Below are 25,586 nucleotides of genomic sequence, written 5' to 3' on the forward strand. Positions count from 1 at the left end.
TGCTGGGGCCTCTACACGACACTGTAGTGTGCCCCAATGAGGTCTCCCCCTCCCCTACAGCCTCAGCCTGGCCCACCACTTTAAATAACGACAGGTAAAATAATAAGTTAGTGAGCAGCAGCACAGTAGCACCAGCAGCATCTCAGGCAGCCTAACTGTAACAGAGCTTTTCTTTCCTCTCCTGCAGGAGCTTATTCTTCAGCGTGGGTGTTAAGGCACGCCCTCACTGTGTCCTTCCTCTCTCTCCTTACTTTCTGTGTCCCTGCAGGCAAGCCCAGCTTCAGCTTCAAAACGTTTTGAAACTTTTGAAACATTTCAACTGCCCTTGTTTCGGTTCAAGGCTGTTTCGAAGCCCTTCATTTCATTTCGATTTCACTGTTTTGAGTTTGAAACAAGTCAAAATAGCGACAAAACGAAAACAGCTGGTGAAATTTTGCACAGCCTTCCTGTGCATTAGCACAGCAGGCAAAAACTGTGCTAATGCACAGTAGAATTAGTCTATGGAGCATTAGCATCACAAAAAAGCGTGTGCTGGTGGTACTGCGCAGTAGCACCAGTTACAGAATATTAAAGTAGCACCTATTATTACAGGTACTAAACTTTATGTGCCATCATTACGTTGCATTCATGAACATATAGAAGTGCCCTCTGACTTTTTAAGCCAGAGAGAAGGCAGAGGAATGTTATTTCAGGTGGCATCTGGCCCACAACCTGTCTGGATCTGTATTAGGAATTCTTTAAAAAACAAAACACAAACTATATTTATTTATCTATTTATTTACTTGATTTATATTGCTGCCCTTCCCAATAAGGCTCAGGGTGGCCTATAATAAGAGATCATTAAGTTGAGTTTGTTTCTGTCTTGCTTTCTGAGTTTGTTATTCTTGTAAAAGGATTGGAATTTTTATACATGGATTTTCTTTTTTTATATTAGTACAGATACAATGAAGAAAAAGAAACATAATAAGTTATGACTGTGGACTTGCATCAGTAATTAGAATTTATGAAGATTCATAAAGATCCAGCCTCTGGAGGAGTCTCTGTACCTAGCACTTCCTATGCCCTCTCCCTTCTCAGTTTCTAATGTAAAGGTGTGCAGATGACACCTCCCTTTAATAGAACTAGGCTGCTTTAAAGCTAGGGAGGGTAGATTAGCACATACTTAGACTGCTTTAACTTGTTTTGGAAGTTAAAGCTACTACAGGTCCCAAAGACTAGAGGCACCTTTTTCTCTGTCATGGCATCCCACTTTCCCCATTTCATGCTGAAGCTTGCTTGGTTAAACAGGCAGGTCATTCCTAGTAGGTTTTAAAACATGTAGGTGCAATAGTATTAGTAATATGTATCCAAAGAATAAGCCTGCACATAAACAAGCACACACTGGAGGTGAACAACATTATTTATATTCACTAATGCTGGAACACAGGGATGAGGAGGGTTCATATCTACTGGAAAGAGCAAAAGAGATTGCCCCCCCTCCTCAAAAAAGAGACCTGACCCCAAGTAATTGAAGGTCCATTTGCTGCACCTGCTGGGTACACGTCCTAAACCCATGATGAAGTCATCCCCACAGAAAACATCACATTCAGTTAATCATATAGTGACAGAGACTGAGGAAGAAACCAGCTGAACCACTCTGCAGGGACAATTATATTCAAGGTTATCCAAAACTACTGCTTCTATTCTTTTAGAAGGTCCTTCATCTGCATTGAGTACGATACTCAGGGCCTAAAAAGTGTTCAGTGATGCATGGATGTGCAGTGCAATTTTTAAAATATTCGCTGATATTTTATGGATATGCTTTTTGAATATTAAACACCTGAAACTTGTAATGCTACTGTTCAAAATCAACCCTTCACTCATATTAGGTGCTGCAATTCCACAGAAAAAGGCAACAGACACACGAGGAACCATGCACACATTCATAAATCCCCTGTCTATGCAGGTTCTAACTGGTGTATATCATGTATACATACAAGTCACCCACACCAATGGTGGTGATAATCATAAGGCAAGGTGCAAAATTGTGCCGTATATAGTATGTTACATGGCTCACAATCGAATACTCACCTTTGACTACCTTATTAAGCACTACACCATCTTTATTCCCACTTATTTCCAATATTGTTGAATTGTTGCAAGAGCAACAGTTGCAAGAGCTGCCATTTTTTAAAGGAACTCACCAGGAAAAAATAAGTTTCCTTTTTTCCCTTCCCAAATATGGCATATTCACCAAGAATTAATCCTGTCACATACCTAGAACAAGTAACAGTTGACACTACATCAGTAAAGTAACTTGTTAAAGTCTAATACCACTTGACCAAGCAGTGCTATAAAAATCAGCTTTATGCCTTTGAAAATGGAGATTATTCTTATAACGAGACACACCTCATCTGACTAGCTATCTAACTTACTGGACATTGGGATCATCACTTTTTAAATCTAATTTAGGATATTTTGTACATTTTCTCAGCACAGTTAAGACTCATGGTATCTATTTTGCAGAAGAAAGGAACACAAATGTAACAAAAAGTTCGAAATTCTTTTGAAATTAAAGTATTTTTGGGTAGTGTAAATGACAGAGCATAGAGAAAAGCACAGTGTGATACAAGGATATTTGGGATGGCATGCAGGCCTCGGACAGTGACTGTAAATCCCAAACTTTTGCTAAAAACTGTAGCCCGGGTGTACATGGATTTGTACTTCCCTCTCCAACTGAGGGAATTATTGGCAGGGCAGCGTGCTGTGGAGGGACACAACAGCCCAGTGGCCACCTCCGTCCCCTATAGAGTCAGGTCCAGTCAATCAATTACTTAACTATATACAGATTTATTATCACAACAAAACCATTAAAGGGTAAGGACATATATATCTAATCTATGTACAAGTTTACAAAACAATAAACCCTATAACACACACACACACACACACACACACACACACACACACACACACACAGATATACCACACGCAGTTTGGCAGGGGGCTCCCCTGTGGGGCCCCTCTCTCCAAGGTAACTTACTACTACTCTGCAGTCAGGGAGGGTTGCCTCTTGTTCTCCAGGTCAAGCTCTGTCCCTGCCGGGTTTTCCTGCCGCCATCCTGGCTTAGGGCCACAGGCACCGCTGTGTGTAGTGGATGCTTTGCCTTACGCTAGGGGTTGGAGGCCTGGATAGCTTCGTGCAGCACCGGGGCTTGGTCCATTCCTGGACCCTCTGGGCTGCATCTTCCGCACTGAGCTGCTGCCCCGTATCAGCAGCTGTAGACCCGAGCCACCTCAAGCAGCTCCCAGGGTCTCTCACCCTCCATGCAGCGCCTCCTGCCTCATTCTGGGGGTTGAGGACCTGAGCCGCCCCAGGGGCTCCACAGATCCTGCTCCATGCACCAGCCTGTGCACCGTGTCTCTGACTGCACACCAGAGGTTGCAGACCCGAGCCACCTCATGCACTTCCCAGGGTCTGGACACTGTGCTGCGCACTGAGAGCCTGGCTGCTGGAGCTGTCCCCCACTCCCCGCTGATAGCAGTCTTCAGGGGCTCTTCCTGGGCTACTGCTTTGCCCTGCTGAGTAGCTCTCTTCAGCTCTTCTTAACCCCACTCTTCTCTCTTCTCTGTCCTCAATGCATCTGCCCCTAGTGCTGCGCACACAGCTCCTTTTATATGCTCCAGGGCTCCACCCCTTAAGTCTTCTGGACCTAACAGTTTGCAGTCTTCAATCAGGTCCGGGAGAGCTCTTCTCCCTGTCCCCTCAGAAAAGGGGTGTGATGTTATTTCTCTTGCTGCCTCTTGATTGGTGGATGGGCTCCACCAATCAAAACAGCAGGATCTCAAGCCTGGGATTCAACCCAAGCTCTGAAAGGTAAGCCTGCTACAAAACCTTTCATGGTACTATCACACAACCACTTCCTGTAATTGAATGCATGAGAGAGCTCTTTATGGATGATGGTCAGTTGTACCCAGACATCCAGCCCCACAAACCAGATGAGTAGCACAAGGTTGTTTCACATGCACATGGTGCAACTGTACAGGGATTCTGTACAGAGTGGGTACATGGGATCAGTCTGTGGATGCAATCCAACATGCCAGCCCAGCCCTACATGCCAGATCTGGCAGCATACCAGCCCAGTCCCATGCTTTAAAGATGGCTGTGTGCCAGCATGTCCCCTTGTGCCAGATCTGGTGGCATAGTGATCTGACCCTGCATGCTGGATCATACCGTTTTGCTGGCCCAGCCCTGTGGACAGGATCTGGTCACTGCTGGTCCAACCCTGCGCAAAAAGATCATGCTGCATACAGGCCCAACTCTGCTTACCAGATCCAGCCACAGAGCAACTGCACACACTGGCATGATCTAGCACACACAGTCATGTTATCTGGTCTGCAGTGTTCCCCACAGGGCTGGAAATTTGCCATCATGGGAGTTGCAGTTAACCATATAACCACTCCTCGGCCACCAAATTTCCAGACCTGTGATGAAGCCCACAGGACAGATGATATGGTTCTGTGAGCCAGAATTTGCCTGTGGGCCAAAGGCTGAGCACCACTGGATTCTAGCTGGTGCACAAATAGTAGCTACAAAGTTGAGAGAGTGTGTGTGTGTGTGTGTGTGTGTGCGCGCGCGTGTGTGTGTGTGCGCGTGCAAGCATGTGAGAAAAGGGAGAGAGAGAACACATGCATGTGCAAGCAAGAAACATTTTTACTTTTTAAAATGTTATACAAATTTTAAAACAAAGGACCTCCTAACAAAATAGCTGCAGTAAATTACACTGTACTTAGTGAGTGCTAAGAGTACCCACTGGAGAATTAGTGCAGAGTAGTGCCATGTAAACTCATGTCCAAGTATGTACTAGCTTCGTTGTTTAGACAAGACTGTCTACCTACTAGGGCTTGGTGAAGCTTCAATCCCCGATTCAATTCAGCAGAGATTTGGCCTGATTTGGTGGGTGAATCTCTGAATCCAAATCGAATCAGGAGACCCTTTAATCCCTCCAAATCAAATTGGAACCCTCTGAATCAATTCGGAAAGATTTGGCGATTTGGACATAGACACAGCTTTAAATGTTTTTTATACATACCCTCAAGGCACCAGGGGGCTCGTAAGTGATGCAATGCTGGAGCACATGGAGCATCCCACAGGAGTGCGGGGGGCTCCCCAGCGCACTCAGCAGCAGAACTAGAAGTGGACCAGAAGCACTTCTGGTCCATATCCGGGCCCAGCTCAGTGACTGGTGCCTCCTGGGTCTAGGGGGGCACCTGTGGTCCCCCCACAGCTGATTGCCAAGCTAGGGGGGTCAGGGGGCCCCCCATGCACACCCTGGTGGACCTGGAAGTACTTCCAGTCCACTTCTGGGTTTGCTGCCAAGTACTTGGGGGGGGGGGAGGGGCCTGCATTCCTGTGGGACACTCCATCCACCCCAGCATCACGGTGTTCACAAGCCCCCTGGTACCTTGAGGTATGCAGAAAAAATATTTAAAGCTGTGCCTACATCTGAATCGCCAAATCTTTCTGAATCAGCATCGAATCTTCAGATTCGGCCGAATCAAATCGGGGACAGTGACCCAAATCAACAAATCAAATCACTGTCCCTGACTCAGGCTGAATCCGAATTCAAATTGAATAGGGCCCGTTTTGCACACCCCTGCTACCTACAGCTCTTACCTCACACCAACACCCTCCAATGGGCTGTACAAAGTTTTAATCTTTGCAGACAAACTCCATAATGTACACTTCATAATGTACAACTTCTCTTCACAGCCAGTCATCTTTCAAGGCAACTTTCTTGGGTTGAAGGATTTCTATGGCCCTTCTTCTGATGGATAATTTTTATCCCCTAAGGCAGCAAATTTGATACTGGAGAATTATGTAAAATATGCCACCCTAATCTTAGAATATGGCAGATTTCTCTCTCAGAAACTCCCTGTTGTTTTTGCTAAATTTAAAATACATGTTCATACTTCCCATGCTCTATAGCCCCCTTTCCGTCTACCCAATAGTGATTGCAGATGTTATGCTGCATTTCTGATATCTCAATCATTTCCATGGCAAACTGGCACTGGACAAATTTATTACTTCACTGAGAGATCATGCAGGAAGAAAAATCAAGCCTTTTTCTTTTCACAGAAGAGGAAAAGGGCTACTATTTCTAGCACAGATACCATAAAACAGAAATACAAAAAGGGTGTGCTTGTTGCAAGCTGTCTATTTGGCTTCAAATTCCTCCCTGTCATTATGGCCTCATTTTTAAGTAGGGTGACCATATGTCCTGGTTTAGTCAGGACAGTCCTGGATTTCAGAGGCTGGTCCCAGCTGGCTATTGAGAATTATAATGGACACCCCGGCAATGCAGGGGCACGGGGCACAGTCTGGCTGGGAGTGGAAAAGGAACACATTACTACCTGCCTGGCACACAACCCCACTTCCAGCAACTTGTGAGAGCATGGGGGGGAAAGAGAGCAGTGTCCCGGATTCCCCGGATAATGTCCTGGATTTCTGGGATTTCCATATGTTCAGTCTAATTTTAAGTTAAATGGCTCCAAGAAACACATATATGCACAAAATGAGACCTTGTCCCTATCCTTTATAGCCAAACTGAAGAAAATATAAAGTACTAACCTATGCAGTCATGGCAAGATAAGTGCACAATTTCAGGGGTGGAGCTGGGGTGGGGGTGCACTGGCACAGTTGCACCCCACTTTGACTCCTGCTCCATCCAACGGTTACAACCAACTGCTCAGCAGTGGCAGTTACATTTCTAGTCAGGCAGTACTGAAGGAGTCCATTGATTTCCTGGGTCATTTTAATCTACCTGATCCCTTCTAAAGTCTTCACCCCACAGGTGTTAATGATCCTCTCCTTTTTAATGGCCTTGATATCTCACCAATCAAGCCATCTTTTGTTCTGCAGTTCTGCTGTGTTAGCTGCTCCTTGTAATGAAGCTCCAATTTCACAACCCTGCAGATTGTTTTTAGCTCATACCAGTTACCTTATATTTGATTTTCGCCAATTTTTTAAACTGAATAATACAGCCCTTGGCCCCTAGTACATTAGTAAAGCTTCTAGTTTATTTTTACCTGGACAAAAATGTGTTGTTTTATATGCGATGATGCACTTCACCATGTGCATATCCCTTTTCAAAATTCTAGACCTGCCCATGCACTATTTGAATTCTTTAAAATATATATATTCCATACCTCCCTCCTACACATTACATTGTTTAGATTTCTTTGGACCCTTGATTACTGGGGGGCAGGAAACTGTCTCTTATCCTAGAAAGAAGTTCATAAAATCAAAGAAATCCCAATAAATCAACAATGTCAGTCCAAATGTGATATGTTAATAGTTTCAAAATATTTCATTTTGATTTCAACATTTTTAATTTTTTTAAAACACATTTATAATAAGAGTTCGAAATCTGTGATATGTATAAATACTAAGAGTTTCTGGCAAGGCTTTTTCAATATCTCAGTATGCTTTTATGTAAAATTCTGACTAAGTCAGGTGAAATCCTTTGTGTATTGATTTCAATTTAGTATTGTATCTGTCCCGGAGAAGAATGGGGAAAAGAACCCCAAACAGTAAGTGGGGACCCCCCTGGGGCGTGTAGCACACAGTAAAAAGAAAAAAGATATAAAAATAATGCAAAGAAATTACTTACTGGCAGCAACAGGACCCGTGATGCAGCTGGAGGGAGAAAGGAAATCCATGCGGGTCATAAGCCTCGCCTTTATCCAGCTGAAACCGGCCGGTGACGTCATTGGTAATCACCAGCCAGTGGGAATAAAAGAAACCTCCGGGGAAGCCAGCGGAAAGAGCGGAGCAGAGACGGGGAGGTTTCTGATGCCAGGCGCTGCCCGGAATACATGGGGAGAAGGAGCAGCGGAGAAGACAATCAAGCCCAGCGCCGTGGGAGAGGCTCCTGGGGATAGAGAGCTGGCAGGGGCTCTCTGTGCCAGTGGAGCCCAGCGGGGCAAGGAGACAGAGGAGCCAGAGGAGGCTCTCTGCACTGCTGAAGGCAGAAGCATTGGAGGAAAGGGAGAGCCAGAGGAGGCTCCCTCTACTAATAAAGGTGGGAATGTCAGGGGGGTGAGGGAGCCAGATGAGACTCTTTCTCCTGGCAAGAACAGCCATGAGCAGCAAGAGAGGCTGCAGAGCAGGACAGCAGGAGGCTGGGTACCGGCACACAGCATGGGAAGTAGACAGCCATGTGAGAAGATACCACAGGTCGTTGGAGGCAGAACGCCCCTGACAACACCTGAGGAGAGCAACACCACATACCACGCTCGGAGGGGCGAGGGAAGAAACGACCCAGGGCAAGGGGCTACAGTCAACCTTGGCCAGATGACAGACCAGCCCCAGTAGGATCCTAGGGGTAAAAAGACGCCCTGTTAGCTTAGTAGTAGGGCTAGGAAGGAAAGCAGACAGGTCTTTCCCAATGTATAGTTTGTTTTGGTTCCCTTTTTGTTTCCCCCTTTTGGAGGGGTTGAGAGTTAGGGCAAGACAACGCAGGCAGGACAGCTCTGCACCGTCTTTCTTTTTCTTTGTTTTGGTTGTTGGTTAAAATTAGAGTCCTGGGTCTGGGACTGCTTGAGGGCAGGTGGAGGCCCTTCTGAATTAGATGACTAAGTGATTGACCTACCCCAGGAGGAAATGTTGAGGGCATAACAGAGCTACGGAGATCATCGAGATCAAGAGACACAACATCATTGGGGGTACAGCCAAAAAGACTCGACGACCTGCCGGAGGTTGGCGTAAGGTTGGGGCGTAGGAGAGGTGGAGCCCCATGGACTACCGCCGGGCAGTCTCCCAGCTGCAGCTGAACCCTGGGTGTTTGGCCCTCCACTGGGATAACATTCAAAGTCGTGGCAGGCAAGATTGAAGGAAGCCACTCAGGGGATAGATGGCAACCCACAGGCCTACAGGAGACCGTAGGACGCCGTGTACTGGCCACCCAGACCAAGGCTGCCTTAGACCAGATGTTTGAGGCCCGGTGGGTACAGTATCACATAACACTTAAACTCTCACTTTTAAAGGTGCATTTTTCAAATCTACCATAATGAAACCATGATTTACCGAATACGTAAAGAAAGCTGCTTAACAGTTTCACGGGTATGATATCATCCTGAACTCTTGTGAAGGGAGAGGGTTTGTATAGTCATACATTTAGGGCATGAACAAAGAATCAGGAAACCTAAATTTTAATCCAGGTTCTGTCACTTGATCCTGGTGTTTTTAAATTGCTTTAGGATTCAAGATGCAATAGTAGTGCAAAGTTTTGTTACTTAGACAAGCTGGAAAAGGAAAAAAGGCTTTAAGGTTTTGAGGATCAGTGCATTTGCATTAGGTTTTCATTTTCAGTTAAACTACAAAAGAGCTGACCCTCACCAATTCTACACTTGGCTCTGCATAAAGTAAATATATTTGGAAAAAATGCACTGAAGTCTTACACAATAAACAGAGCTTAACAAGGAAAGAGTTTTAAAAGAACAAAGCACAAGTGTCAGAAGAGAGAGAGCTGTCTGGATGTTTTTTTCAGACAACCCAGTATTTAAAACTAATGAGGGAAGCAATGTGAATTTGGCAAGAGGAGAGACAATTAACATAGTATTTAGAGCAAAGCAGGAGAATCTGTTCATTTTTGTTTCTGAAGAGACAGGTTATATTGCATGTGCTTTTTCCTCTTTAGAAACCATAAAACAAACACAGTCTTATTTGACTCATATGAATATGTGAGGGAGAGGTCTCAGAATCATCAATGAAGACAACAGCACCTACAAGCTAAACTATCACCGCTTCATCTCTTTTAAGAACTCCTATAAAAAGTCTTTGTTTGCTGTTTGCATTTTAATTGCCAAAATCTCCATATATTGTCATAAAAATTGAAATATACTTCGCAATTGTTAAAATTTATCTCTTCATCAAAAGCCTCACCAGCAACAGAAGACAGTTTTGAATAAACAGTGAACAAAGAATTAAAGTAGGGTATTTTAATGAACTCAGAAAAGTCTTTTATCATTTATTCTTTATATAGAAAACCACGGTTGCTTGTACAGGTAACCCCCACTTAACGCTGTTTCACTTAGCGCTATTTTGCTATAACACTCATTTGAAATTGATACCTGATTTCACTTAGTGCTCAATGAGTTTCGTTATAAGTTATAATGCTCATGGCCACCATCTTGGGTCATTAAAAACAATTGTGGTCACCATTTTGGGTCATCATCAATTAGTTTTGGTTTTGCTTAACACTTGTTTCACTTAACGCTCGGTTTTTCAGAAACCAATTAAGAGCACTAAGTAGGGGTTGCCTGTATACATTCACATTCTAAACTCCAGAAAAAACAAATTATACCAAAAAAGGATTAGCTCTGCATAACCTGAATATTACTTGCAACCATTTTTTCTGTACTTGCAGTGGCATCAGTCAGTGGTACCAGTGTTTGGCATTTCTAAAAACATTCTTCCTGTGGAAACAACTGAACATTTGTCCGTTCTAGTCAAAATCAGCAACCACATTTAAATATAGAGTCCATTCTAACAAGTGGCTGCAGACACTACCCTTGCTATTACCAAACTGGCCATTATACGTTTTATTTAAGAAAATTATTTTGACTAGAAAAACCCCTAGGGGTATGAATCTATGCTGGTAATTCTAGTTTTAAAAACTTTCACTAGAAAAAGGGCATAAACTTTCTAGGTCCAGTGCAGATAAAAATAAAAATAAGTGGAGCAGAGATGCACTGCCATGTTTCATTGCGGAACAAGTGTTTTTGTTCCACATCCCAAAACACTGTATATACACACAGCTATATAAAGGATGTGAACAAGGCACAGATCAATTCCTGCACAAGGAAATACTGGGAAGAGACAGGGTTCTTTTAAACATTAAAAGATAATCACTTCTCCACTTCAATGAACACTTAGGAATAGGATAGATGTTCAGCTTCATGTAGCCATAAGGGAGGTTTTTATATTCAAAGAAAATACATTCCTTATACTTCAAGGGTAACAAAAATTGTAAGGGAATCTCAAAAGACCGTCACAACCATAGTCGCCAAGCAACACCACACACATAGTTTTGCATGTGCATTTTCTGAGCTGTTCAGTGGAAGCATAGGAATTGGTTCCAAAGATCTCCTATATCAGCTTCCAATGCACACTGTCCTTTTAAACAACTTTGCCCAGTCAACATGGACAATTATGCTTTTGTCACAGGCCCTGAAATAAAACACCTCTCAGATTTTGATGTTTGCCTTTGTACCATAACCTTTCCTCACCACATTTCAAGTCTCTGCTTGTCTCTAATCTAAGGGTGAAGTTAAGCATTACACTTAGACCATCCTAAAGGCACTTTAAGTGCAAGTGTCCACACATTAAAACTTGTTGACTTGTGCTAAGTGTCTCTGGGGGTCTCAAAGTTATGCTACTTCAGACAAGCATTAGCTCTAGGCCATGCTACCTAGATGTTAGGGCAGGGGTGGGCAAAATACAGCCCAGGGGCTGGATGCAGCCCGCCAGGCCATTCTATCTGGCCCACGGACCTAGACAGGTTACAGGGGTGGGCGGATTAGAATAGGATGGGACTCAACACTGACAACTGCAAGGTGATGCACCTGGGGAGGAAGAACCGGCACCATACCTACAGGCTGGGGAACTCCCTTCTCGGCAGTGCAGAGGCAGAAAAGGATCTTGGAGTCATTGTTAATGCCAGGATGAACATGGGTCGGCAGTGTGAGGATGCGGTCAGGAAGGCAAACCATACCTTGTCATGCATCCACAGATGCATCTCGAGCAGGACCAAGGAGGTGATCCTCCCCCTCTATGCGGCACTGGTCAGGCCACAGCTGGAGTACTGCATCCAGTTCTGGGTGCCGCACTTCAGGAGGGACGTGGACAACGTGGAGAGGGTCCAGAGGAGGGCCACTCTCATGATCAGGAGACAGCAGGGCAGGCCCTACGAGGAGAGGCTCAGGGACCTGGAGCTGTTCAGCCTCCACAAGAGAAGGTTGAGGGGGGGGATTGTTGAGGGGGGGGATCTAGTGGCCTGTTACAAACTAGTCAGAGGGGACCAGCAGGCATTGGGGGAGTCCCTATTCCCCTGAGCACTACCAGGAGTGACTAGAAATAATGGTCACAAGCTGGCAGAGGGTAAATTCAGGCTAGACATCAGGAGGCGCTACTTCATGGTCAGGGCGGCTAGGATCTGGAACCAACTTCCAAGCGAGGTGGTGCTGGCTCCTACCCTGGGGGCTTTAAGAGGTGGCTGGATGAACACCTTGCCAGGGTCGTTTGACCCCAGTACTTTTTCCTGCCATGGCAGGGGGTCGGACTTGATGATCTGCTCAGGTCCCTTCCAACCCTACAAACTATGAAACTATGAAACATTGGAGCATATGTATACGCACCCATAGGCTGCCTATACACGTGCTGGCTTGTGTTCTAATTAGAATGTGTCAGAGAAGGTTTGATTAATCAAGTCTGCTCTGTGTTCCAATTAGAACACTCCAGTGTTGCCTCATTGTCATGCATTGTTTCTTTTCTGTTATCACTGTGTATCAGTAAATTTGCCTATTATCAAATGGAAAGTTCGTGGTCAGTCTGAGGGTGGGTCCCCCTGGAACAAAGCATCTGAGTCCTAAATCCAGAGTCAACAGTGATTAACTACTGAAATTCCTATTGAGTATAGGCTTGGGCATAATCTAAAATGTGGATATGGAAAAAATGGCCAAGACTAATCACGCAATTCTATATATCTACCAATATAGATTGATATGGGCTGTCATCAGAGTCAAGAAATATCTGGCCAGGACACAGGCTTCATTCTGAGGGCTCTGTCTTACGTGTCAGATGGCAGCATATCAACAGCCTGGAGGTGGGATGCCGAGGCCCACCCCCACCCCAGTGAGGTGGATGAGACAGGCTGGTGGTGTGCCCTCTGTCTATGGTGGTCTCAGGGACCCCTCCTGGGGGATGGGGATGGAGGAGAAGGACAGGGAAGAGGGACCGAGGCCCTTTGTTACTGTCAAATCTCTGCTTTTGTATTCTCCTTCTTTCCTGATGACTCTTCATCTGTGGCTGTCGCTGATCGGTCTCTCTGCGGTCATCGTACAGTCCACATTGTTTCGTCGGTGCATTCCAAGCTCATGACATGCATTGCACACTCTTCCCAAAACAAGAGATTTTGGCCCCCTTCTTTGGCCTTGTGAGCTGGTGCCACCTTATTTCATGTTATTGAACAGTGTGGTGCATGCCCCCAGTTTCTCAGACTATGTGTTCTTGTTTGTTAGACAGCCTGCAGGCTGAAAAAATCTGTGCGCGAGACCCAGGCTTTTAGAAATCAATTAACCCCTGCTGCCCATCCTGAACCATTCAAATACACATACACATATACACACACACACCTATAAGCCAATTCCCAAAAAGCAAACTTTTAATACCATTTTAAGCTATCAATCACTGTCAACTGAAACCCATATAAGGCAGTACTATCAAGAAAGCTCAAGCTGAGGTACTCCATTATTAAATCTCATATAATACTGAAGGTAACCAATATACAGTTGCAAGAAATTTGGCTTTGTAAATCAGTGACAAATATGTGAATAAACGGTGGTGAAGAATTTCAAATTTATATCATTCATGCCTTTGGTTATCCTTCACTGTTTTTTTTTTAAAGGGCAGTGTAAGTAACTCTCTTCAGTCCAATATCACATGGTTATTTTAGCTTTGCATCTGAATCAGCTATTGTATAAAGAGTCTGTCCCAAAGATTCAAAATAGCTTAAGGAATACACACTGATCAAAAACAAGTGCTTATACACCAAAATACTACTACTTTACATCAAACTTTCAAAATTCATTATTGAGCTGTGTCACAGATTCAGATGAAGCATTCCAATACAATGATAGCTATAATCTTCTATAGTTACACCATGCTATTTTGTGTCAACTTCAGCAAATGATTATGCATGGAAAACAGTTTAGGGATTTTGACAGACACTTTCAAATGAAGTAAAGAGGCTAGTGAATTAAATTTTAGATATTCAGCAGGAACACTGTAAAGCCAACACTACATAGCTCTAAAAGATGCATTTATCAACCTGAGAACCAGAATGCTGCCATTTCATTAGCCTTTATTTCAAGTGATAGATAAATGTATGCATTGTATTTAAGAAACCTGATGGTACAATTTTGGACCACTGATCTATGCAAAGCCTTCCTATGACCCAAGCTGCAGATTTGGCTTGGGTCTAAATTTTCAGAATCTACTAATTATAGGAGCCTCAATATTTGGGTGCTTGGGTTTTGAAGTGCTAGGAGTGTTTGGATAGCCATTCACATATGGAAGCATTCTTATGATCTGATTTTTAAAAATTATTTTGATTTATGAAAAATTATGTAATATTTCTACTACACCTTAGGTTATTTTTGTTCAGTACAAAGGCTAGAAGCTGTTATTTATAGCAGAACATTTTCCTCGCTGAAAGTTGGCTGTGAAAGAAATAGGTTTGTATTCTGAACCTCTTCCAAGCTGGAGGTCTACAGTGTCTCAGTTTCACATACAGACCAGTACTGACCAGAATCTTTGTGTAGTTTCTAATAGAGAGTGGTCTTGTCCATGTCAAAGGAACAGCACAACTACTATCCTGCCCACATTCCTCCAAAAGGCACCATTACCCAGGAAACCAATTACCCTCTTGTTCCTTGAGGTGCTTCTTCCAGATAAAGCTTAAAAATTAGAGTAGGACAGTACTCAATATTGCACATATTCTGTAGCTAAACAGAGGTTTCAGTTTCCCAAACAGAGGACCTAGAGCCAGTTTAAACTCTTTTCTGTTTTGGATTTATTCCTTTACAGACACAGCATACAGATTGTTTCTTAGTCTGCACTACTTTTAATAATTCTTTGTGTGGTCCTTCACCTCTGTTCATAGTTTTGATCAACTATGAACAGAGGTAGCTCTACTATAGGAAGAACAGGCTGCAACATTCTTTAAGGTAATAATCTGAAATCTGTCATGAAGGTGACTGTATAGTGGTATCGGTAGATAATGTCCAGTTTTTTTAGAGCAACAAACATCCTAAAGGCATTTACTAATAAACATTTAAATGATCTCCATTGGGATAGTGATTTAAAATGTCATGAGATGCTGAGTATCCTTAAACATAACTGAAGTCACCAGGTACAGTCATTCAGTACCTCGCAAAGATGGAGTCCTGGTAAGTTAGAGAACACATACAACAGCTGAGGTGTTAAAATAAAGCACTAACATTAGTTTAATTTTGTTCCTTTTCTCATGGCTGGCTTTATAACCCAGGGCATTTCCAAACAAGGACCAAAGCAGCAGCATGCTTTCAAGAGCCAATACAGGCTTTCCCATTTCCAGCAAATCAACACAAGGAAAAGGAGGTGTTGATGAATCCTTGGGCACTGAGGGTCCTATCTTAATTTTTTAAAAATGGAACAAAACTTAAAAGATGTGGGGAATATGCCCTATTAGCAGCATCTTATACCTTGGTGTACAGAATATTCAGGGTGCCTTGAAGATAGGATTCAGCATATCGCTGCTTAAACATTTCTCCTGGATTGCAGTCCATTAGGCAAAGCTTTACCTTCTCCTGGGCTTGTTCTTCTCTGAAATCAGAAGTTCATAGTAGGGATTCAGCAGATGTGCTCATGACTCCATGCTGTGAAGGACGAACAACCCAGCTAAGTCCTAAATAGCTCCAATAGTCAAAGTAATCTTTAAAGAAAAGTATTTCACATTGTATTACTCAAGCTGAGCATTTTGACAACTAACCTTTTGTTAATAGTGAAGTTTAAAAAACAAAAACTCTAAGCCCCCTTTAAATAGATTAACCATTTCCCCCCTGCCCCTCCAACAGTGATATTTCCCATACATGAAATGTAACATATTATCCAGGAGTGGTTTGCTGTTATAAAATGGAATTTACAATAATTAATGGCAGGAAAAAGCCGCACATATATACAGTGCAATGCAGTTTCAGGAATTTCATTGCCATGAAGAATGTTTCACACACTTGACAGTCAACTAGAATTTGCTATTCTTCTTAAGCTTTTGATTACTGTGGAAGACCTAAGTGTGCCACCAAAGTAAAATTGCAGTCTCTCTCTCTCTGGACCGGATAGTGTCCTTTCAATTTTCCTGCCATGACTTAGATGGGAAGGAAGGAACCAAATAGGTACAGTCCTGGGAGACAAAGCTGATGTTGATTTCTGCAACTTAGAGGGCTGGCTCTTCTTCACAGGGCTCCACCATGCCCATACCCTGTCCTTAGCACACCAGATGTTTCAGCATTCATCTCATTGGGTCTCCCCTGTGGGAGTCATAATATCTATGATGCCTTGCTTAATGACCCAGCAGCTGGTGTCTTGCCATTGGCTTCTTGTCCTGTTTTTCACCCTGCAGGTCTCAAATAAACATTCATACAATCTCCCCACCCTTATCCTTCAGGGAGGGATTATCTTGGGCCAACACCCCAAAGTCACATTTCCGATCAATCTTTCTTCCTTATCCGGGTCCCCGGAATGAAGCCCCCCACCCACCGGACTCGAAATCACCAGCTCAGATGTGGCACCTCCCTCTTCGTCCCCGCTTTTCAGGTAAGTTCATTGCTGGAACACTCTTCGGCCATTCCCTGGTCTGCTGTATGCCACCACCACAGCTTTGTGCTCCCTCCAGTTCCTCTTCATGCTGTTCCCCTCACCAGAGGCACCCTGATTGCTCATTCAGCTCTCTTTTAAATTCCTGCACCGATCAGCTGTGTGCTCAGCCATAGCATCCTATTTGCTGCTTTACCAACTCCCCCAGCTGATCGCATCTGGGGACTGCTGCTGAGCTTTTCCCCCATCCAGGCTCACCTCCTCAGCAAGTTTCTTTTCCCGCTTTGTTCTTTTGGTGTTTCATGACAGGGTAGGCTTACTGCCCTGTCACAATTACTAAAATACAATACCAAATAATGGTTATAGTAAGTGGCTTGTGTTGCAAAAATACATTCTAGCCTAAAGAGCAGAATTGCTTTTGTAAATGATTTAGGTTCTGCATATTATAAAACCCCAGTGCTACAAAGCTTTATGCATGTGAATGCTCCTGTATACTTTGGTTAAACTGTCATCAGAACATATAGTTGAATTTGCTAGTGGATTGTGGAAATGGAGGCACTTTGGGGAAGAGTGCAGTGACAGAGCATAATCTGGTTTATGAAAAATCTTTATCTAAAAGAGTAAGTCATGATGTTCAAGAATACTTGTACTCACATATGTCGTGCTTACATTTGGAAACTGAACTACAAGCAAACATATAATAACACATTATATTTTGTATGTAGTAGACAACTTTCATCCAAGAGCTGAACACATTGTCCACATGTGGGCTCCATTCCTGCATAGGTCCTCCCAAATTTTTTCAGAATTCTTATTTGTCTTCCCCCTTCAAGAAGCTCCATGTCTGTCTTGTCTGGGTCTAACAACAAAACACCTGGCTGTCATTGTCCTCTTGAGACTTTCCTTAGATTTCCTGGGCCTCAAAGCTGCCTAGCATTGTTGAGTCGACTAGTTAAATGGGTTTTTTTAATTATAGAAAAGAGTTTGTACAGCCTATTTCCCTGGTTGTTTCTTAAGGAACATCCTATAAGCCCTCATGGAGTTTTGAGTATTTCTCTTGACAGTCAAGTGACTTCTCAGTCTTTTGCCCTAGAGAAAAGGTATCTTCCAATTTAATTAGTTGACACCTAGTTTATATGCTCAGATCATTAATGGAAATATTAAATAAGATTAGTCAAGACCAAAACTTGAACTCGCACACTAAATTTCCAGCCTGACATTTCCCCCTTCAGCATAACATGCTGTAGTCTCCTTCTGCTGAATTCTTTTCTGCCTTTACAATTCTTGTACTAACCACATGTGATGGACCCTATAACATCATTTCCCCCAGTAATTTCCCATGTGGCTCAATGTCCAATGCATTATTGAAATTCAGACAGATTAGGTCATCCTAATTTCCATTATCTACAATTAGTAATGTTGTCAAAAATAGATATCAGGTCAGGCAAATACACATTTTGTAAAAGCATCCTTTTTTATATTCCCTTTCCACTCATCTCCACATCTTTTTTCTTTCCTTGAAATTTGCTTTAAAGTCTGGCATACTATTGAGGACTATACTAATGGGACTGTGGTTGCCTGAATCATTTCACCTCCCAACACCCTCTTCTTAAATGTAGAGCATCTATACATGTGCTCCAAGGTGGACGGGGCAGAGGGGGCAGTGTCACATGTCATTCGATGAGCTTTCGTTAAAGTGCCTCCAATGTCATTTTGAAATGCAGGGACGCTGAATACATGTGATGCAGAAGCTGCCAGAACACACTAATTAGCATACCCCTGCAGACTCCATTAATCAAGTCTGCTCCAGCACGTGCTCATTAGCACACATAGGAGCAGAGGTGTGGCATGTGTATAAGTATCCATCGTTACTACCATGCAGCTCTCCAATTATGTGGTACCATTCTGAATTTAGTTTTCTAAAAATCCTACTCTATATCTCCTGCAAGCCCAATTTCTCTAAAATTGCATACACTATAACTAATACAAGGACGTTTTATCTCGGCCTTAAAATCTGCTCTCACAGCATACATCCCTAAGCAGGATTATAACTCCATATTAAATGGTTGTTTTAGCATAATGATGCTTACTCAGCAGCTACAAGCAGGTGCACATAAGGTGACACACCCTCTGCAGAACTACCAGCTTATGAAAGTGTTTGTCACTGTATATAAGAGCATTGTAAAATCACAACAACTGTACCTTGTTTTATGGCACTTATTGTATTAGCTAATATAATTATAATGTCAATATTTCCTGTGCAACTGAAGTTATCAAAAGCAATGGGTCCAAACCAAACCCAGCCAGCTTCACACTCTCACAAAGGTCATATTTTGACCTGAACTTTGCAGCTCGTTCTTTGTAATCCTTGTTATAAAGGAGTTCATTCTATGAGACTGTACTTCATTGTCTTATATTGTGTTTCATAAGCATTCCTCACAGGTTGTGTGTTCCGTATTATAACATATGTTACCTCAATCCCATTTCAGAGGCGTTGGACTCCCAGCATCGGTACACCAGAATAAAGAAAGATCAACAGAACTTACAAACCAAATTTCGACTCTATACAGACCCAGCTGAAGAAGGCTGTCTGATTGCGTTTAATCAGATGGAGACTCTTGACAGATGCAATTTCAATTCCTCTCTTCCTCTGGTGATGATAGTCCATGGATGGTCGGTATGAACTTCACATTCTTTTCTTTTTAGTTCAAACTGCATCAGATTTGATCTACTATGATGCTACCAAAAAGCATCTTCTAAAGAAAGTTTACAAGTAAAATGACAGTACATTTCCCTAGAAGAAGACATTGCTTGAAAAAGTCCAAATGTGGGTACTTCCATTGAAACTGAGGCAGAAATAAATAAACAACCAACTTTTCATATGGGGAACTTGTGCTAAGGATTTGACGACTCCTTTAGTTTAATGCCAACAGAGTTTGAACAAGTAGCTGAACTGATGTGCTGCATCTCTAGAGGATTGAATGAACAGTTTCATTTCTCTTCCATTTGCAGCTAGTTATTTACTGACTGTTTTTTTTTTAAAGAAGTGCATGAAATCTCTCCACATCTCTTCCAGAGATGCATCTTCTTTCATAAGCACTTTCAGCTGAAAATGAAGCCCTCAGCAACAATGAATAATCACTGAACTGGTTCCAAGTTAAAATATTTTGTTTTGTTTTTTCTTTTTAAAAAAGAAGCTAATTTCAAACAAACAACAGTGCTGCTCTGGAACAAAATTTTAATCAGCTGTTAAAATGACAGGAAGAAGAAATTACATTATTTTAGCAGATATCTGTAGCAGAATCTTACAGAATTAGCATTATTAGTGAAGGTGGCAAGAAGCATCTTTCTGAGTAAATCTATATCATCACCTTGAATTATTTGGCATCATCTTTCCCTCCGGTCCCCAACAAACAGATGTTAACCTCCCCACACCTCTTAACATCATTAGGAACATGGTAATGGAGTAATGTGTACCCTAAAATTATTCCAGCAAAGTGTCTCAAACAAATAAATCTCACCCAAGTTTCTTTTACATGATACGTATGTTTTGTAAGAAAATGGAAAATGACTATACAATTGAAAATTGGAACAGATGTACCGAATCAGAAATCAAGAGTTTTTACTGTAGCCTCATGTCCAGCAGCAATGAAATTCTAGCACCACTGAGGTTAATGGCAAACTCCCATTAACTTCTTTCTAGCCAGCATTTTACCCTAGGTCTTTACCAAATTGAGAAAATTTTCTCAAACATTATGCCTACTGTGCAGCCAAATGATGGGCCTGATCTCATTCCCATCGATGAAAACATTCACATTAGCAGAGGGATCCAGGCCCATGTTAGAAAGCTTTTTAGTTCAAAAAGAATGAAACCAAAATTTCAGTATTAATTCTCAAAGCTCTGTTAAAGGTCCAATGAAGAAGAGATTTAAAGAGCTATAAATTCCATTGGTAGAAGAAATACAGGCAACTAGTTTAACTTAATTCTGACAGTTTCAGTAATTGGAAAAAATTGGTTATATTCAATATGATGGGAAGTAAGGATCTTACAATTAAAAAAACCCCATACATTAGAGATTTCTAGCCCATTGAATTAAATGGAACTACTCATGTGAACCAGGGATTTGCGATCAAACACTTTTTCACAAAAATGATAAATTAGGGCCAAAAATACTATATTTCAAAACATGGTAACAAAACAAGAAAAACAAGAAAACAAGAAAAACCTGCAGCATCCTTACAGGCTCGGCAGTGCTACGCTGGCTAGCACTATGCAAGAAAGAGACTTGGGGGTCATCATTGACCACAAGATGAACATGAGCCTGCAATGTGATGCTGCAGCTACTAAAGAGACCAAAAAGCTGGCTTGCATCCATAGATGCTTCTCAAGCAAAACCCAGGACGTCATTCTCCCCTTGTACTCGGCCTTGGTGAGGCCGCAACTGGAGTACTGCATCCAGTTTTGGGCCCCACAAGTCAGAAAGGATGTGGAGAAGCTTGAGAGAGTCCAGAGAACAGCCACATGCATGATCAGAGGTCAGGAAAGCAGACCTTACGACGACAGGCAGGGAGCCATGGGGCTCTTTAGCCTGGAAAAGTGCAGGCTCAGGGGTGATCTGATGGCCACCTACAAGTTTATCAGGGATGATCACCAGTACCTGGGGGAACGTTTATTCACCAGAGTGCCCCAAGGGATGACGAGGTTGGACGATCATAAATTACTGCAAGACCGGTTTCAGGCTGGACATAAGGAAGAATTTCTTTACTGTCTGAGCCCCCAAGGTCTGGAACAGCCTGCCATCGGAGGTGGTTCAAGCACCTACATTGAACACCTTCAAGAGAAAATTGGATGCCTGTCTCGGTGGGATCCTATGACCCCAGCTGACTTCCTGCCCTTCGAGCGGGGGGCTGGACTCGATGATCTTCTGAGGTCCCTTCCAGCCCTAATGTCTATGAAATCTATGAAGACTCCAGATCTGGCCACCAGTGTGGAAGGCTTTGGCCAGGACATAGGCAGCTGGGCCTGTGGTATGCCACTGGTAGCAACTAGGAGGTCTGCAAGGCAGGAGCATAAATTACCAAAGCATCAGGTTGGGGTCTGGGACAGAGAATGTGTGGGCCAAATTCTAGGAAAGCCAAGAGGGGAGATCCAAGAGACACAGTCTGAGCAGCGAGCTAAGATCAGAAACCAGGGGTCAGAGCACCAGTACCAAGTTCCAGAGGAGATCCAAGGTTAGTGTCAGGGTCGGGAAAAGCTAAAGCTGGGTCAGGAGTTGGAAGAACCAGAGAGAACAGTGAACGCAAGGCTTGCCAAAACAGAGAGGCTATGTCAAGGTGTGCCTGTAGCCTGTGGCTGCAGGTGTGCTTAAAAGGGGTGAGTGGTGCTTCCAGGAGCCAATCTGGTTGCAGAGAACTGGGATGATCATATTGGTCAGGGATTACAGGCAGGTGTAACTCAAGTGCTTGGCCCATCTGGGCATGCTTGATCAGAGGCCCTGACACCCAGCACCATGTCCGTGGAGCTCACCACAGGTCTGAAAATATGGCAAATTTTTGGACCCTTGGGGACCAACAGGCCCTTCATGCTAGATTAGGCACACTGGGCAACATGAGGCCTGAACCATATGGGGCCAGATGGGTGGGTGTGGGGCTCCAGGGCCCAATCACATCATATGGAGCCAACGCGGGGCCCAATCCTGCTTTGCAGGGGCCACTTGAGGTCGTTCAAGGCCCTATCTCAGTGTGCAGGGCCAAACAGAAGCAGTGTGTGGTTGAACCTTGGCATGTAGGGATGAAACCTGCAAGTAAAAGTGGAACAGTGGGAAAAACTTTGGTTATACCTTATTCCCTGTCCCTTTCAGCATTCACTCTCTGCCACTGACACAGGAGATTGGGCAAGTTGGAACAGTGCTCGGAATCAATAAATGGCCATTCTTATGTTCTTCCAATCTGGCCCTATGGACCAGCCCTATGCCAATCATATGGTCTACAGGGCCAAAAGCTTGAGCACCTCTGCTCTAGAAAAATCTAAAGCCTGCAGATCAGGAAGCACCCACCCCACTTACAACTAGATTTTTTTGCATTTTAGCTGCTCTAAAGTGAAATGCAAGCAGTTTTTTACATTTGTTTTTCTAGAAAAGAGAATATATGCAGCAGCACCCTCAGCAATGTAAAAAGTCAAATTTACACATCCAAATAATAAAAGCTTTTGACACAGGCTCTTGAGTTCAGATGCCCCTCCAGTGTATGTTACCACATATAATAATGATATATAAAACAGGCTTTGTTCCCTGGTTATAGCTATTAGTACTAACTAATTCTTATTGCTTGATCAATTCCTGTTTCCATGGGGTTTGTCATTAGAAATTTCACAGGTAAAAAAAGATGGTCTTAAGTTTTTTCTTCTCCTTTCCTTTTTTCTGTCTTTTAAACAGGTAGACGGTATGTTAGAAAGCTGGGTTTGGAAGATGGCAGCAACCCTGAAATCTAAACATAAAGAAACGAATGTGATGATTGCAGATTGGCTCTCATTTGCTCATCAGCACTATCCCATAGCAGTACAGAACACACGCTATATAGGCCAAGAGATAGCATGTTTCCTAGAATGGCTTGAGGTAAGAGTCCAAATTATATCACATTACTTTTAGGAAACAGAGAGCAATTTTCTCCTTTTGGTTATGCTTCTACCACAGTTCTAAACTATTATACTGATTAACGTGATCTATTTCAAACACTTCTGCTCTTTCATTGCAATGTGGAACATTTATAGAAAAAAATGCTGAAGGCTTCATAAAATTTTTACCGTATAATAGAGAGGAAACGTGGTTTTCTTTATTAAAGCATTCTGGTATGATTTTGGAGGTGGGATGCTCTAGCTTTCTGTGGTCAACTAGCACTTGTAGCTGTTTGAGCTACAATGCTGTGTTGTATAATCCTTCAAGTTCAAACCCTTCAGAACTGACTGTGGTCAGGAGTGGGAGGCAGTTAGGTTGAAAGAGCACTACAGCAAACAAACCAAGGACTCAATGCACATGCCCTGGAGACTGCACTCATTTTGGCAAATGATTAAAGGCAGCCTGGGTATGGTCTCTCATATTACATCACATTTTAAACGGGGTGGGCAAAATACAGCTTGCAAGCTGTATCTGGCCCACCAGGCAATTTCATCCCGCCCACAAGCGGACGCCTACCAATTCACTGTATCTGGCCCAGCCCCGGGCTGCCCCGGCTGTGCTTGCATGGGCTGAGCCCTGCTCACTCCCACAGAGGCAGCACACACTACACTCCCATCCTTGCCCATGGGATGGCCCTAACTCCAGCCCTGCAGGTAGGGAAGCAGCAGTGGGTGGGGGAAGTGGTGGTGGCAGCGAGGAAGTGATGGCAGGGGGGCAGCAGGTATGGGGGAAGGTGGGGAAGTGGCAGGGTAAGGGCAGCAGAGGCAGCAAGTGGGGACAGGAGAGGCAGCAAGAGTGGAAGTGGTGGCAGTGGCAGGGAGCAGGAGTGGTGATACCAGTGGCAGTGGAGGAGGGTGGGTAGGCAAAGGAGGAGTGATGGCAGCAGCAGGCAGAAGCACAGGGCCCACAGCCAGCAGGGACCCAGGGCAGGGCAACATGACCACAGAGCCTGGGCTGGCAGGGGTGCGGAGTCCATCTGACTCTATCGTGCAGGGCTTGCTTGCAGTTCCTGGGCTCTCCACACTAGCCACATGCCTCTGGCAGAGCCACGCACAATGGAGCCGGCAGCCCAGTCATGCTTCCTGCTATGCGCAGGTCACAGGGAACAACAGGGAGCTCTGTTCTATGGAGCCAGGCCAGCTCCACTCCTCTTCCTGCTACCCCAGCCAAGCCTCATGATCTGTACTGCAGACTTCTTTGCGCAGGGCTCCCCCTCGCAGCATGGGTCTCAGGCATGTAAGCCCCACGTGATGGAGCTGGTGACCCAGCCATATGCAGTCCAGGACCATGTGCCACTATGGGACTCCGCCTGCTGCTGCCACTGGCAGCAGAGGCTGTGTACGAAGGGGGGCCCCGCACACACACCCTACCATGCACGTGCACCCCCAGTCACCCCCTCCCTCCATGACCCGCCCCCCCATACCTATAGCTTCCCAGAAACCCCATACTAGGGCTGTGTGAAGCTTCAGCCCCTGATTCAATTTGGCAGATTCGGCCTGATTCAGTGGCCGAATCTCTGAAACCGAATTGAATCAGAGGACCCTTTAATTTCTCAGAATCGAATTGGAACCCTCCAAACTGATTTGGAGAGATTTGGGAAGATTCAATGATTCAGATATAGACACAGCTTTAAAAGCTGTTTCTCCATACCTCAAGGTACCAGGTGGCTCATGAATGCTGTGATGGTGGGGCAGCTGGAGCATCCCACAGGAGCTTGCGGGGCTCCCCAGTGTGCTCGGCACAGTCCCAGCAGTGAACCAGAAGCACTTCCGGTCCTCTTCTGGGTCTGCCAGGGAGCATGCTGAGGGCCCCCCCTGCACTCCCCTGGCTCAGTGACTGATGCTTCCTGGGTTGGGCAGGCACCTGGGGTCCCTCCACAACTGATCGCTGAGCCAGAGGGGTGCGGGGGGGGGCCCTCCACGTGCTCAGCAGTGGACCCAGAAATGTACCAGAAGTACTACTGGTCCACACCTGGGTTCACTGCTGAGCACTCAGGGGCCCCCTCCCCACACTCCTGTGGGACGCTCCATCCATCGCAGTGTTCACGAGTCGTGCCTGGTACCTCGAGGTATGTAGAAAAAACATTTAAAGCTGTGTGTATGGCTGAATCACTGATTCTCTGAATCAGCATAAAAACTTCAGATTTGGATTCAGCCAGATCAAATTGGGACAGTGATCCAAAACAATTAATTGAATCACTGTTCCTCGGGCTGAATTCAAATCTGAATCAAATATGGCTCATTTTGTACACCCCTACCCCATACCCACCAGATATCCCCCTACCCACCTCTAGCCCC

The 25,586-nt window shown here is 44.1% G+C and overlaps 1 protein-coding gene across 3 annotated transcripts in view; it reads left to right on the forward strand.

Annotated features, from left to right (window-relative positions):
• LIPC (lipase C, hepatic type) overlaps positions 1-25,586 on the forward strand; it is a 113,844-nt gene that overhangs the window by 53,484 nt on the left and 34,774 nt on the right. Inside the window, exons 1-3 of one of the 3 annotated variants that reach the window (XM_019504300.1) lie at positions 16,537-16,615; positions 19,105-19,292; positions 23,050-23,229. In XM_019504300.1, the coding sequence (XP_019359845.1) occupies positions 16,582-16,615; positions 19,105-19,292; positions 23,050-23,229 (402 nt within the window). In that variant the 5' untranslated portion in view covers positions 16,537-16,581. Of the gene's footprint in view, positions 1-16,536; positions 16,616-19,104; positions 19,293-23,049; positions 23,230-25,586 lie in introns of those variants that run through there. The other 2 variants (XM_019504299.1, XM_019504301.1) reach the window with 2 other exon arrangements.

The sequence above is a fragment of the Gavialis gangeticus genome, unplaced genomic scaffold (genome assembly GCF_001723915.1).
Source record: "Gavialis gangeticus isolate Ggan-Ray unplaced genomic scaffold, GavGan_comp1, whole genome shotgun sequence".
In the NCBI taxonomy this organism is placed as follows: Eukaryota; Metazoa; Chordata; order Crocodylia; family Gavialidae; genus Gavialis; species Gavialis gangeticus.